This window comes from Ovis canadensis, chromosome X, assembly GCF_042477335.2.
Source record: "Ovis canadensis isolate MfBH-ARS-UI-01 breed Bighorn chromosome X, ARS-UI_OviCan_v2, whole genome shotgun sequence".
Classification (NCBI taxonomy): domain Eukaryota; kingdom Metazoa; phylum Chordata; class Mammalia; order Artiodactyla; family Bovidae; genus Ovis; species Ovis canadensis.
Window position 1 is genome coordinate 99781439 of NC_091727.1, and position 16488 is coordinate 99797926.

The following is a 16488-nucleotide window of genomic DNA, read 5'->3' on the forward strand; positions in this document are numbered from 1 at the left end:
GCTTGACATCACTAGTCATTACGGGAATGCAAATCAAAACTACAATAAGATTCTACTTCACATCCACTAGGATAGCGATAATCAAAAAAGGAAAATAAGCACTGGCGAGGATGTGCAGAAATTGAAATCCCAATACACTACAGGTGCACATGTAAAATGGTACAGCTGTTGTGGAAAACAATTTGGCAGATCTTCAATAAGTTAAACAGAATCACCACATGACCTAGAAATTACACTCCTAGGCATACGCCCAAAAGAATTGTAAACAGATGTTCAAACAGAAACTTGGACATGAATGTTCATTGCAGCACTATTCACAATAGCCAAAAGGTAGAAACAGCTCAAATGTCCATCAACTGATACACAGATAAGCAAAAGGTGGTATATCCATACAATGAAATACTATTCAATCATGAAAAGGGATGAAGTACTGACACATATTACAACATGGATAAACCTTGAAAACACAATGCTAAGTGAAAGAAGCCAGTCACAAAAGATGACATAGTATATGATTCCATTTATACAAAATGTCCAGAATAGGTCAATTTAATAGATTTGAGACAAAAAATAGATTAATGATTACTTAAGGCTAAGGAGTGGGGACATGGGATGTGGGATAATGAGCTGTTAGCTAAACGGTTTCTTTTTGAGGTCATGAAAATATTCTAAAATTGAGCATGGTGATGGTCACACATACCTGTTAATATACTCAAATCAGTTGAATTGTACACTAAATGGGTGTATGGCATGTAGTAAGTAAGTGTTAGTCACTCAGTCGTGCCCGATTCTTTGCAACCCCATGGACTGCAGCCCACCAGGCTCCTCTCATCATGAGATTTTCTAGGCAAGGATACCAGAGTGAGTTGCCATTTCCTTCTCCAGGGGATCTTCCCAACCCAAGGGTTGAACCCAGGTCTCCTGCACTGCAGGCAGATTCTTTACTGACTGAGCTACATGTAGAATATATCTCAATAAAGCTACATAAATAAAAACAGTATGTTCTACAGACAGTGATGTGTCAGTAAAGGTTTAACATCTGGCTTTCAGAGAAATAAAGTCCTGATTGTAGTGTTTGATGATTTCCATGGTAAAAATACTCCCTTGGCCAATTTCAAGTGATCAATGTGATGTCAGTCAACATGGAGTTGTAAGGAGTTGTGTGGCAGCACACCATTATAAAGTATTTGCACTACACATATACAATGGGCATAGATAATCATGGATAATAGTAAAAGGTGATGAAATAATTAGGAAGTGATGTGTTTTGAGTATTTATTACCTTTTTTAATGTAATTCATTTAACTGTACACTTATGCAATTTAATTTTTAACCATCACTTGCAAAATTCCTGATAACACAACAAACCAGTACACCAGCTCTCACGAACCAGTACAGATTGTCTCTAGACTGTCTCTACCACACTGTACCACAGAACACTCTTTTTGAAGAATTTCACATGAGCAGCTTCCAGAAAACTGCCACCTTTTGCATTCCTCTGGGCAAAAGCTCTAAAAATTATATGGTCATTACAGTTTAACTTGAAGAGGTTGCTTTCTCCCCCTCTAATGCTGATATCTGAGCATGGCAGAAATATTTTCCTAAATGTGGAAACATAATCCTACTTTCTGTCAACTCCATTTTGAGGCACTTTGGCCACATCTCTACAGCCAACAAGCAATACTAACAGTTCAAGGAATGCACCAGAACATATTTGAGGAACCACCTCTCTCTCTAGCTGACCCACAGGTTCTGCGGCTCCCTTCTGATTCTTAACCACCATCAAACTCTTTTTTTTAATCAAATTTCCAAGTCTTAATTCAATGAAAAGCAAAATATAAATTTGCATTTGAAAATTCCACAGACCCTAACATTTCATGCAGAGACATGGGAGGTTTGAAGTGTTTGGTACTTTGAATATCCAGTACTCACCAACCATACATCAGTTTTAACCACCCAAGTCCTCCACTCATGTGTCATAAAACAGAGCAGGCCATTTCAGTGTTCCTGGCACCTGACGCGGCACCAAAGTTAGGCTGTGAAACTCTACAGCCTTTGAACAACTTGATTCAAGAAGAGTTAAGTGTGGTTCCAAAGATGAGAGGATTTAAATCTTTCTGACCCTGAGGATGACAGTAAGCAAAACAGCTATGGAGAGTGGGCACTGTAGTTATCCATATGCTATTGGGGTGGCTTAGAGCAAATTATTTAGATTCTCTGAGCTTCAGTTTTCTCATCTATAAAATAAGGAATATTAACAATACCCACCTCACAAGATTGTTGGAGAATTACATGAGATAAGGTGTATAAAGTTCCTCACTTATGAGTGATAATACATTTTTAAAAATTGCTTAGGAAAAGGAAGCAAAATCGTGTCTCTGCTAAGCATCTGGGCTATAAATTCATAGTCAGTCCTAAATTCAAATTCGAGCCCTGCCTGTTTCCAAGTGACTCTGAGTAAGCCACAGCTTCTGTCTAAGCCTTTGGTTCCCCACATATAAAATGAGGTAAATGATAGCACAGTGTTCATTAAATGAGCTGGGAGAAGTCAAGTGCTAGGTACACTGTTAAATCCTCAGTAAATGAGAGCTGCTAAACTGCCATGAGGGGATGTACACAATTCTGTAAGCATTTGGAAAGAGCTCACATCATGTTCCCATCACAGAGGGTCAGAGGGGCAAGAACACTGATTACTCAAACACAAGGGTATGCTGATGAGAACCAGGACGGGGTGCTGGGAGGCCTGATGATTCCCTCAAAGAAAGGTGAGTATTCTAGTGTTGGAGGTGGGATCCTGGACACCCAAACCATTCGCTTTGGGTCTTTTTCCCCTGGGGACTTATTTTTACATACAGTTTTATTTAGGTATAATACATGTAGATTCAACTGCAAAATCTAAACAGTACAATTTGATGAGTTTTGAGATAGGAATACACCACAAACCATCAACACCACCATCAAGATAGAGAACATATTCCCTCTCTCTTCCCCCATCTCAACACAACCACTGATCTGCTTTACGTCACTTAGTTTGAATTTCTGGAATTTTACATAGTAAGGAATCCATATAGTATGTATTCTCTTTGAGTGGTTTCTTTCACTCAGCATAATTATTGTGAGATTCAGCCACGCTGTTGTATATAGCAACACTTTGTTCTCTTTTCGGGTAAGTAGCCATCACCACACTCAATTTTAGAATATTTTCTTAACCTCAACGTGTGAATATACCATTCACCTGTTGATAGACACTGAAGCTATTTCCAGTTTGTATCTTACAAATAAAGGTTCTATAAACATTCATGTACATCTTTACATGGACAAATGCTTTCGTTTCTTTTAGGAATGGAAAAGCTAAGTCATATGTTCAGTGTATATTAAATTATTTTAAGCCAGCCAAACTCTTTATCAATGTGGCTGTTTTATTTTACATTCCAAAAGCAGTGTATCAAAGTTATAGTTTCTCCAAGTATCCTCGCCAATTATATGGCAAGGATTTATGGAGAAACAGGAACTACTGTGATGTGCCTTGGTATGGTTTTCATGTTTCCTGTGCTTGAATTTTGTTGAGGTTCTTAGATCTGTTGGTTTAGTTTTTATTACCTTTGGGAAAGTTTCAGTGACTATCTCTTCAAATAACACTTCTGTCTTCCTAACTTCTTCTGGGGCTCCACTTATATTAGGCTACTTGAAATTGTCCCACAGCTCACTGTTTCTCTACTTATATTTTTTCTTTTTTTTTCTCATTTTGGACAGTTTCTATTTCTATGTCTTCAAGTTCACTAAACTTTTCTGCTGCAGTATCTAATGTGCTAATAATGTCATCTATTGTATTTTTATTTCAGACATTATATTCTTCATCACCAGAAGTAAGATTTACATCTATTTTCTATCTTTTCTGTCTCTCCTTGACATGCCTACACTTTCCTCTACCTTCATAAACATACAAAATACATGTTTCAATTCACTTTACTTTTTTTGCCCAATTTCATAATTCATGTCTATTTCTGTTTAAGGATTTTTCTTCTTCTTATGGGTTGTATTTTCCTGTTTTGCATGCCTTATAATGTTTTATTAGATTTCAGACTTTGCAAATTTTACCTTCTGGTGTGCTAGAGAATTTTGTACTCCTTTAAATATTTCTGAGCCTTGCTTTAAATTGCAGTAAAGATACTTGAAAACAGTTCAACTCTTTTAAAGCTTGCTTTTAAGCTTTGCTACGTGGAACCGAACAAACTTTACACCAAGGTTAACTTGGCTCCACTGCTGAGGTAATCCTCTTTGAGTACTCAGTCTAATGCCCTGAATATTACGAGTTTCTTCTCTCTGGCTGTTGGGAAACTGAGCTATTCCAAGTCCTGTGTGAGTTCTAGAAATCACTCCACCTACCCTTTTGAGTCAGGTCTTCAGAGCTCTCTCTCTGGGAAGCTCCTCTATGAAACATCCCTTGCAAATTCTAGCCACCCTTACCTACCTCCCTGAATTCTGACCTCTGTCTTCTCAGCTTAGGCAGACTTCTAGGCTCACCTTGGGTTCCAAGCTGGTAAACTTTCTCTAGGTAGTCAACTGGGGCAATTGTAGGGCTCACCTCATTTGTTTCCCTTCCTTGACAATCACTGTCCTGCACATCCTATTTTCCAATGTGGGACAACCATTATTTCATATATTTTGCCCACTTTCTTAGTTAGTTAAGAAGGAAGGATAAATCCAGCTCCTGTTACTCGTCCATGGCCAGAGGCATAAGTCCAGTTTTCAGTTTTTAAATAGTTGAGGTAGATTAGTTTGGAGATTTTTAGTAACATCAAGATATAAAATAGATGGAATCAGTCAAAGCCTGATAGGACCCTTGGAGATTACCTAACACTACCCCCACTTCATTTGGTGGATTAACAGAACTGAGATCAGAGAGGGGAAGGTATCTTCCCAAAGTCACACACCTAATTCTAGCCACAGAATTAGGACTAAAAATCAGGTCTCCTGCTCTTTATTTGTATTCCATCTGGTTATTTTCTGCTGATTTTTTCTTCCAAACCATTTTATTTGGATAGATACAGCTTAGAAATCTAGACCTTCTGTCTTGCCCAAGCCCATTGAGTGGGAAAAATTAGCTCACACCCAGAGGGTATTTAATTTCATGTGATTTTTGCAATCACAATCCCTAGGGTTGGCCTAAAGTGAATACTAGAGCAGCTCATAACACTGAAAAACTTAAAATACCCCCACGGGTAGGCACTCCAGAACAAAACCATATATTTTTCCCAATTGACTTATTATGAACTCACTATGCAGGAAAGAGTGTGACTTAGAATCTAGATTGGCTAATTTAGTCATTTCACCACCTATGGGAACCATGTATCCTACACAAAGAAGCCATTATCACCGCAACTGCATTTGTCTTCCCACAATTTTAGCTATTCATCTGGATTCAAAAACTCTTTCTGGGCTTGGTCTCTGGGAGCTTTTCTTTCTGTCCTGCCTCTTGATTCTTCCAAGAAGCAGCCTAGGATATGCTCCTGCTTTGGAGTCAGAACAGGTTTTACATCTCAGCTCCAATACTTACTTGCTGTGTGACCTTGGGTAAAGTTACTTAACCTCTCTGTAAGGACTGGGAGGGTACTGGCATATATTGATTTTAATGCTCATTCTTTTTGCAGTTTAGCATCTTTGAAATCAAGATGCATATTGCCAGCAGTGGTATGAAGGTTAATTTGCAGTTTTTTATTCTTGATAGTATATGATGTCTTGGATTCTAAAAATACCGTATTAATCTCTAACGTGCAGAGTCTCCTCAAGGATTAAATAGGATAAAGCAAGCATACATACAGTTTGGCATGTGGTAGGTGCTGAAGGACTCCTGCACTCCCACTGTTACTGGAACCAATACTTGACTGGGTCCTGAGCCTCTGACTTCCCTCACCTGGCAGTTGGTACATGCATTGGGGCAGTCTGATGAGGTGAACAAGTCTGGGAAGACTGGGCTGGCACACTGCTGGCTGGTATTGCAACTTGTGGTTGTCATCAGGCCCCAGAGGCTTTCTAGTAGCTTCCCGCCCTCCAGTTCTGCTTCATTAACACCACTAGCCCGATCTTACCTCTGCTGCTAAGGTGACTTCTGGTGCCATCATCCCAGACTCTCCCTGCCTCATCCCAAAGAACCTCCACAGAATCTAACAAAGCTTGTCAGTCGAAGGGCTCTCCCAAGGCCATTGGAATCAGACCCTGCAGGGCCTGAAGCCAGATCCACATTCCCCAAGGCCCCCCACATACCTCGAGTTGGGATGCAGATACTTGCATGCTTTTGAAATTCAAGGACACCAACTCTGCTCCCGCCTGGAGGGAAAAAAAGAAGAAATAGACACCTGAGGATTAACAACCCTCAAACAACTCCCTGTACAGAAAAGTGGCTTACGTTTCTTCCTCAGGGCTTCCCCACCTTCTGTACTGTCTCCTGCAGGCAGACTGACTTTGGGTGCAGAGGCCTCATCACACTCAAGCTCTTCCATCATGTCCCTTGGCACTAAGGGGTGTAGCTGCTGATTCCATGAGCCCACCTCTCTGAGGCACTTACTTCTGACATGTACCAAGAGGTTTTCTCCCTGTTCCCTGCTGGATCCCAGCAGTCCAGGAAATTCTCAGGACTACAGTAAAAAAGAAGAAAGAGGAGGACAGACTAGACTAGCCTTTGTCTTTGGTCATTTCTCCCAGCTTGACAGTCTCCCAAATGATTCTAAAATATGGAGTCTGAGTGAACTGCCACATGACAGTTCATGCCACCCAGGATTCTGAACCATGGCCAGTGTGAGACTGGGAATTAATAATTGTGAGTGACTATCATGGAAACTGTCTCCAAAGAAAAACATCCACAGTTATACTATTCAAACTTCAGAAGATAAAAACAGGCCTACCCCCCCCCCGCCCCCCGCCCAAAAAAAAAGACAAGAAATCTACAGCAAATGATAGGACTTGAAGTCCAAAGAACATCTTGGGGCCTGATTCTACACTTGCCTTGTATTCCTGCCCAAAGGCATGGGGTGCAGTGGGGGGAGGGGTGGATCTCCATCCATCCCATCAATCAACTCAGAATCTTGTATCATCTTAGACCCTCCCCAGCACCTCCCTGTCCTTATCCCTCTCCACTGTCAATTTTGCCTGTCTAGGGGTCTATGCTCAGCCCCCTCATTGTGACCTGTTGAGACTGTCTTGTTTCCTGCCACAGCCTTCTTTGTGCTCTTTCCCCATTCAAAGTCTTGCCCCCTCCACTCCCAACCCCACCTCTGCTTCTAGGAGACACTGCTGCTGCTAAGTCGCTTCAGTTGTGTCCGACTCTGTGCGACCCCATAGACGGCAGCCCACAAGGCTCCCCCATCCCTGGGATTCTCCAGGCAAGAACACTGGAGTGGGTTGCCATTTCCTTCTCCAATGCATGAAAGTGAAAAGTGAAAGTGAAGTCGCTCGGTGGTGCCCGACTTCGCGACCCCATGGACTGCAGCCTACCAGGCTCCTCCATCCATGGGATTTTCCAGGCAAGAGTACTGGAGTGGGGTGCCACTGCCTTCTCCGAGGAGACCCTAGAAAAACAGAACTCTTTCCATATGGCCCTACACAGAAACCATCAGTGAAAACTGAAAATCATTTTTAAATAATATATAATCTTATCATACACTAGATGATAACTTATAACACATCCACCTTCATATTCTGAATTCATGTATAAAAAACGTATAGGCCATTTTAAACAAAAGTATCTAGCGGACTTCTCTGGCGGTCCAGTGTTTAAGACACCGAACTTCCACTGCAGGGGGAACAGGTTTGATCCCTGGTCAGGGAACTAAGATCCCGCAAGCAGCTGTGGCACAACCAAAACAAAAAATAGTATCTAATTTTATACTCTGATTTTTCTCACTCATTAAACCTTCAAAAAAATCAATGAACAATAATGGCAAAATACTTGTTAGGATTGCATGGTGAGAACAACAGGGAGTTATATGATGATTCTCATCATATTTGTGCATGTTTGAAACTGTGCATAATAAAACATATCCTCAACGGCCCTCCACAGATCTCGGGATCAAGTCCAAACCGGCATTCAGGGCCCATCAGGATTTGCCTCCACTCCATTTTTCCGGCTCACCTGCTGGCACTCAGTGTGCTGCAGCCTCTCTTGGCACCCAGCTCTCTGCTGCAGCCCTCTTTGCCCATGCATCTCCTTCTAGAAGATCACATTCTCCCCGTTTTTTCATGCTCAGAAGGCGTCTCATCATCCCTTGGAAACCAGATGAAAACAACCCCTCATCTGGACCACATTCCTGGGCCACCTTCCTGGACATGACTCTCTTCTAGGAGGCAGAGGGAGTCTGGTATTTGCCCGCCTGGTAAAGAGCAAACAACGATGTGCATGTGTTTCAGAGAGGCCCAGAAAGTCTTAGTTAATAGTGAAGTGAAAGTCGTTCAGTCATATCCCACTCTTTGGGACTCCATGGACTATACAGTCCATGAAATTCTCCAGGCCAGAATACTGGAGTGGGTAGCCTTTCCCTTCTCCAGGGGATCTTCCCAACCCAGGGATCGAACCCAGGTCTCCCACATTGCAGGCAGGTTCTTTACCAACTGAGCTACTAGGGAAGCCCCTAGTTAACAGAGCAGGTACATTTACTTGAACTTCTGGCAAGTCGGGTAATTTCTCTCGGCTTCTGCTTCTGTCTCTATAAAAATGAAGATAATAGCAGCACTTATCTCACAGGGCTGGGGTAAGGATTCAGCGGTATTCTCTATGTAAACAGTTTTCCCACAGTACCTGGGGGTGGGTGGACCAAGAGACTGACTTATAGACAGACTTCAATCAAATACTAGAGTGGATAACTGAGCAGCTCGTCTTAGAGGAAATGCTCCCAAGGCCTACAGGAAAGGAACTGCTCTTTAGCTCTTACTGGGAGCTAGAGCAAATTGTGGCAAATCGGTGATATCAGAGTCACTTCCTCTGAGTCCCGGGGAGGTTCATACTTGAGGGAGGGTGGGAATGAGGCGGGGGGAGGGTCTTCCAAGGTCGAGGCCCCAGGCCCTGGCCAGCTTTCTGCTTCTCTTCGGAAGACGCACGCCAATCTGGGGCCTGTCCCTGGACCGAAATCTGGGGGCCTAGTCGGCAGGGAAACCAGCCCCGGTGACGCTCCCCAGTCTGAGTCTCCAGTGAGCTCGGACCGCCCGGGGCGCTGATGCGGGGTGAGCGGCGCTAAGCGGGCCCGACGCAGTGCCCGCCGCCCGCCCGCTCCTCCGGACGCCCGCGGCCTCGTGCGTCAGCGGCGCGGGCGGGCGCGGGTGGGAGGGGGGCTCCGCAAGGTGAGGGCCCCGCGCCGCCTTAAGAAGCCGCGCGCCCCCGCCGCCGCTCAGAGCTCGCAGCGCGCCGCGCCGGCCGGACGTGCGGGCTCGGGCGCCTCGGCTCTTGCGGCTCGCGCCGCCGGGTTCCAGCCAGCCGCCACCGGCGCCTCGGAAGGCCGCCTGGTCCAGCGCTCCGCGTCCCGAGGGACCGGCACGCAGCTCCCGCGGCGCGACGCCTCCGGCAGCAACAGGTAAGCGGCCCCAGCCCTGCTCCCCGCGCCCAGCCGGACCCCCGCGCTCTGGCGCCCCGGACGCCCCGTCCGCCGCGGCCGGTCGGCGACTGCGCTGCCCCGCGTGGAGTCCCCCCCCCCCCGCCCCAACCCCTGGCGCGGCCCCTTCTCGGCCAGTCCCTCGCCCTCGCTTTTTCACTCGCACTTTCCCTCGTCCCCCGCCCCTATCTTCTCGATGTCTTCCCATTCTTTCTCATATTCTCTGCTTCCCATCCTCTCTTTTTAAAATTTTTCTGTCTCTGTTTCCCCGTCTCTCCTTCTGTCTCTCTCATTGGCTCATTCATTGACTCTAGGTCTCTTTTCTCTATCATTCTCTCTGTCTCTGGGTGGCTCTCATTCTGTCTCATCTTTTTCTGTCTCTGTCTCCTGATGTTTTCTTATTCTCTTTCTCTGTCTGCCTCTCAATCTCTTGGCGCTCTCTCTCTCTCAGACTTCTCCTCCACCACCTCCGCCTCTTCCCTGGCTCTCCCCAGCTCACCCATCCCTCCACCCGCCACCGCTGAGGCCGGGTGGGCTGGAGAATGGAGACAGGATGCCGAATTAGGGGGCGGGGGGCGTCCGCAGTAGGCATCCCCCCTGCATCCAGCCGCTTCTGTGCTTTGAGAAACTGGGAGGTTTAACCACCAGAGCCCGCGGCGGCCAAGGCGGCAGCTGGTTTCCATGGTAAAATAAAGTCGACAGAGAGATAGAGATCAGAGATAGAGATCCAGCCAGAGATAAACCGAGGTGAGAGATCATCGGAGAAGGATAGTAAGAGAGAGACTGCACACACACTCAAACATACCAAAAAAAAAAAAAAAAAAGTGTTTCGCGAAAGTCCCGGAGAAGAGAGTGAGAGACAGAGAAGCTGACTTCCTTTAAGTGCACGCGCTGTAAAGAGTCTGAGTAACGCAGAGGCAGAGACAATCAGGAGACACGCAGTAGATCCTGAGGGACACGAGCAGATAATGATAAGGAGAGAACTTAAGGCGCGGGGAAGACAGAAGCTGCAGCGGGTAAACAGGGAGAGACACCGAGGGAAGAGGATGCGAGAAATTCAGAACAAGAGCAGCGAGAGATGGGAGACGCTGAGAGACAGAACCCGAGAGAGACATGGTGACAGGAGAGCTGGAGAGATGCGGAGACGGTCAGAGACACACAGTCAGCGAGTGATACTGAACAGGTGCACCGGGGAGCCACGGAGATTGTCAGGGAAATAGACTGTGGGAGAGAAGTGGGGAGACAAGACAACATCCAAAGAAATAGACTGTGGGAGAGAAGTGGGGAGACAAGACAGCATCCGGGGAAGACGCAGAAGCGCACGCACTGGCGAGCGACAGAGACAGTGACTGGCAGAGACACAGAAACGAGAGGACATCAGAAAGAGACGGAAGGAGACAGGGACGAGACCCAGAGAAAGACGGCGAGACGCAGAGACGCGCGTGCACACAGCCACGGAGAAAGTGCGCTGGCGAAAGCAGACTCAGAGGGAAACTGAGGCGGAGAAGCTGACCGCGAGTGGGAGGGCGAGAGGGGAGTAACAGAAACGGAGGTGAGAGGAGAACAGACTGGCAGAGGAGAGACAGCGTGCACGTGCTGGCAAGGGTCTGAGAAATAGGGACAGACCCCAGAGTGAGGGACAAGGGTGAGACAGCCAGAGAAAACCGGTAACGCACGCACGCACACGCGCACACACACACGAGATACAGGGAAAGTGCGCTAATTAGAGACTCTGGGGAGAAAAAGAGAAGCGTACACACGTAAACAGGCAGGGATGGAGCGCGCGCGCGCGCATGCACTAGCGGGAGAGCCCGGGAGAGATCTCTGGAGAAACCCAAACTCCGAGACCCCCAGAGAGTGTGGGAGGCGCACGCTCCAGCTGGAGACAGCTGTGGGAGGGGTGTCTCGGAAACCCCCCAAAAGAGGGAGAGGCAGAGAGACCCAGAGAATAAGAAAAGGATTTAGAGAAACTGCCCGGACGCGGGGGAGAGACCGGGGCACGCGCACGGGGTCCCCGGGGCTGGGGTCCTGCAGCGCTGCTGCCCAGCGTGGGAGCGCCCACCCCACCCTCGCGCCCCGAGCAGGGGGGGACTAACCCAGCCCGCGTGTTTCTTTCGTCCCCAGCCTAGGCGCTGAGTGTGTTCCGTGCACCCCTTCGCCGCCCGCCGGGGCCGGCCCGGCGCCCGCACCTGTCGCCCTCCTGCCCCTGCCGCCATGGCGTCCACCTGCACCAACAGCACGCGCGAAAACAACAGCAGCCACGCGTGCATGCCCCTCTCCAAAATGCCCATCAGCCTGGCGCATGGCATCATTCGCTCGAGTGTTCTGCTCATCTTCCTCACCGCCTCCTTCGTGGGCAACATAGTGCTGGCGTTCGTGCTGCAGCGCAAGCCTCAGCTGCTGCAGGTGACCAACCGCTTCATCTTTAACCTCCTCGTCACTGACCTGCTGCAGATCTCGCTCGTGGCCCCCTGGGTGGTGGCCACCTCCGTACCCATCTTCTGGCCCCTCAACAGCCATTTCTGCACTGCCCTGGTTAGCCTCACTCACCTGTTCGCCTTCGCCAGCGTCAACACCATCGTGGTGGTGTCCGTGGATCGCTACCTGTCCATCATCCACCCTCTCTCCTACCCGGCAAAGATGACCCCACGCCGGGGCTACCTGCTCCTCTATGGCACCTGGATCGTGGCCATCCTGCAGAGCACGCCCCCACTCTATGGCTGGGGCCAGGCTGCCTTCGATGAGCGCAATGCCCTTTGCTCCATGATCTGGGGGGCCAGCCCCAGCTACACAATTGTCAGTGTCGTGTCCTTCATCGTCATCCCGCTGATTGTCATGATTGCCTGCTACTCTGTGGTGTTCGGGGCTGCCCGCCGGCAGCACGCACTGCTCTACAACGTCAAGAGCCACAGCTTGGAAGTGCGAGCCAAGGACCGGGTGGAGAATGAGAATGAAGAGGGCAGCAAGAAGGATGAGTTCCAGAGCGAGAGTGAGTTCCATGGCCAGGATGAAGGTGAGGTCAAGGCCAAGGAGGACAGCGTGGAAGCCATGGAGGGCAGCAAGAAGGCCAAAAAAGGGAGCGTGGAGACTGGTGAGGGGAGCATGGAGGCCACTGGCAGTGAAGAGGTCAGAGAAAGCAACTCTACGGTGGCCAAAGGCAGCACCAAAATTCAGAGCAGCAGGAAGGCAGACAAGGGCCGCCTAGAGGTCACCCAGTGCAACATTGACCTGGGTGAAGACGACCTAGAGTTTGGTGAGGATGACCTCCATTTCAGTGAGGATGACATCGAGGCAGTGAACATTCCAGAGAGTCTCCCAGTCAGTCGTCGAAACAGCAACGGTGACCCCCCTCTGCCCAGGTGCTACCAGTGCAAAGCTGCTAAAGTGATCTTCCTCATCATCTTCTCCTACGTGCTGTCTCTGGGGCCCTACTGCTTTCTAGCAGTCCTGGCCGTGTGGGTGGATGTCCAAACCAAGGTACCCCAGTGGGTGATCACCATAATTATCTGGCTTTTCTTCCTGCAGTGCTGCATCCACCCCTACGTCTATGGCTACATGCACAAGACCATCAAGAAGGAGATCCAGGACATGCTGAAGAAGTTTTTCTGCAAGGAGAAGCCCCCCAAAGAAAACAGCCACCCAGACCTGCCCGGAACCGAAGCCGGCACCGAGGGTGGAACTGAAGGCAAGATCGTCCCTTCTCATGATTCTGCCACTTCGCCTTGAAGTTGGTTCTAAGGTAAACCTTGAACTGTTCACAGAATACAGGAGCAGCTTTCTCTTAAATGGACCATCCACAATCGTGTTAATGCCAACCCATACCATTCCAGGCAAAGGTTCTGCACATGCTCCTCTCACCACAAGGTAGATACATATATGGAAGAGGTAGGAACTGGGGTCTTCCCTAAAAAGTGTGCCCCTCAAAGAATAAACTTGAGGATTCTGACTGAAATTTCTCTCCCCCCCCCAAAAAAAAGTTATTAGGCTCTAAATTTCTTAAAGCAACAAGGGCTATCCAATTTGGGCACATGCTTGGTATTATGTCTGTCTCCCCAGAGCTACCATGTATCAGTTTTTGCTCTGAGGGAAAAGGAAGATGATGCTGGTGAACTTAAGGACTTGTGAGCTCATGGGAAGGGCTCCAGCGTATGTTCAACAGAAAGAAAAGCAATGGACCAAGTCATTCATGGAGCCCAGGAAGCAGAACCTGACCGACTGATCAACGTTTTAGCCAAATTCTAGACTGAAGAGCCCCCACAATCTGGTGCAAAGACTATTACAGAAACTAAGGGCATTGTGTAGTTAAAAGACCAAGAAGGTTTCTATATCCTCCAAAGGGATCCAGAAAAGTCAAAGAAGATAATAGAGCATGAAATGGGGAGCTAATCCAAGGGAGAAGATAGGAAAATCACACATCTGTGGGTCTAAACAGTTGACTTTTTTCTATACAATCCTGGGTTTGGGCATGGGCGGAGGCCACAATTGTTTTATGCAAATGGAAAATTGTCTGTTAACACTGAACTATTTTCTGTCTCCTATTTGAATAATAGTGGGACAGAAATCACCACTGTTTTACAATTTTCCCTTTGTGATTGAATTGAGATGCTCATGAGAATCCTCCAAATCACCTCTGCCAGTCACTTGTCCTACAAAACTCACACTGCCAATCAAGAGAGATATGCCCACTAGAAATGTCTTTTGTGCCCCTGAGATCATAAACAAGACATATGATCTCCACATGGGGCAAAAGTAAGGCAAGATAAATGTTTTCCTTCGTCCAGGCACACCCAGGAGTCTTTTCTACCTGTGACCATCTCTGAAACCCGTAAGCTCTCCACAGATGTGGCAGAGAAAAATAAGAGTTGGAAATAACAGAGAGGATGCTTTTTCAATACCTGGCCTATTACTTGACCTGTTCCAGACAATGCTAAATCGAAACATTCAGGTCAGACTTATCCTCATTATTTCTGTCGAAGTATATCACTTTGGGAAAACCTTTACAAGATCTAAATCATCCTTAGGGTCAATACAGAGGAAGAAATTTCAAATCCCAAACCCTGAAATCACTTTGAGTGGGTATATACTTGTGTATTTCTGAAGGCACAGACCATATTGACATGACCAAATAACATAGAACCAAAAAATGGTCAAGACAGTGTTTTGATCCTCCTGAAGATCACATTAAAGCAACTCTGTGATCAAGTGTTCAGGCAGAAATCCAATGTTAATATGGGTGGAGGGAGAGGAAAGAGTATTTCATGGAAAAAATGGTTGATCAGGTAGTGTATATAAAGATGGCCATATTCAGGGTTTAGTCTCATTCTTGTGTGATGACCATGTCTGTATTAGAACTGAAATTTCTTTCATTTAAAAGCCAAGCTCACTTATATTTTATCTCTTCCTCCTGACAGATTCCAGCATGAGCATCTCAAGGGGGAAGAGGTAAACAGCAGTCAGTGTATTTGGGCTATGAATAAGTCTGCATGGAATTTGGCATTGCCATGTTCAGAATTTAGGAAATAAATTTGGGGATAGACCCAAATAGTATTGAGCTGACCCATGAATTTGATATATCCATGGAAATCATATTGATTTAAACCCCAGTAATTTGGAACTTGTGGTAATTCAGACAAGACATGGGGGCTAAAGTTTACCTTTGTAAATCATTTATTTTTCTACCAAAATGTGAATTAACAGTCATAAATTTATGATACCAATTTAATGCCAAGCTCTTGTAACAGTCTGTCCTCAAAGGATTTCTGGGTGAAGAAATGGCCCATGTGACCAGTCCTTGTATGGGGGTAGGGGTTTTGCCTTGAAGATCAGTCATGGTCAAAGGAGTTTGACTTACTGGTAGCCTGTCCTTTAAGTAGAAATGCTTACCTGGGTAGGAAACAGGTTTTCAAACATAAGTGTCTCCAAATATTTTGTTGAAACTGAACTTCTTGTTTTATTTTTAAAGCGCAACCCCTTCAAAGTGTATCAGAGAAAATTGTTTGCCAAAATCCCAAATCCAAATGGAAGCAGAACCTGTCCAAGTGTGGTAAGTTCACTTAATACACACAACATCCTCCAGGGCACCAACACTCACCAATTTCCTTTTTCAAGTTCCTCTTTTCCCTAATTTAGTCATTGTCCATTCTCATAGCAAATTGGATTTTTCAAAGTCGAAAACCTTTTGAAAACAGGGGACTGGGTAAAGAGAACCTTTGAATTAAGAGCATTCTGCTTTGCTGACATTTTCTTAATGAACAATAGGGCCTCTAGTGAGCTTGGAGATAGCAACTGCTTCAAATTGTAGGCTATTTTGAATAAAACACTATCAACTTAATGAGGTTTTACTGCACATACTGTTTTGTCATTTGAAAATCTGAAAGCACACACAGAAGTCATCATTAGCCTCACAGATCCTCGTGTGCAATAGCTTTCCCTGAATGTTTTTAAAGGAGGTGTTCTTCTGCCAAGGCCACTTCATACATGCAGTAAAAATCCCATTAAAGTCCAGGGGCCAGACAAACCAGACTTTGAAATGATGTGGTTTCCAATTTAATGATTTCCTTATTTAAAAATAATAGAGCATCCAGTTTGCCAAGGAGTCGCAGGTGCTTTGACTAACACACCAATTTCAACAAGCTTGGGAAGGCAGTAATAAGGAGCAAGCCCCAGGCTTCTGTGACTTTTATGATTGCAAGGGTCCATCTTCTCTATGGCACCACAAATACCAGCTGCTTGGAAGTCCTGTGTACTTCCGGCCCCCTGCCTACCTCCTGCCATTATGCCCACTGCCTTCACGCCCTCCCCCTGCTGTGCTGGCCCTTCTTGAAGCTCTGTGTGCTCACTCACCCCCATTCATCCCCTTCCCACCCAGAGCTGACAGGGACCCCGGGGCCCATGAAGCAGGGAAGAACAG

At 46.6% G+C, this 16488-nt stretch overlaps 1 protein-coding gene across 1 annotated transcript; it reads left to right on the forward strand.

Annotated features, from left to right (window-relative positions):
- The first annotated feature begins 11792 nt into the window (after positions 1–11792).
- On the forward strand, positions 11793–13304 carry GPR101 (G protein-coupled receptor 101). Its single transcript, XM_070289648.1, has one exon. The coding sequence runs from the start codon at positions 11793–11795 to the stop codon at positions 13302–13304; it is 1512 nt and encodes a 503-aa protein (XP_070145749.1).
- The last annotated feature ends 3184 nt before the right edge of the window (positions 13305–16488 follow it).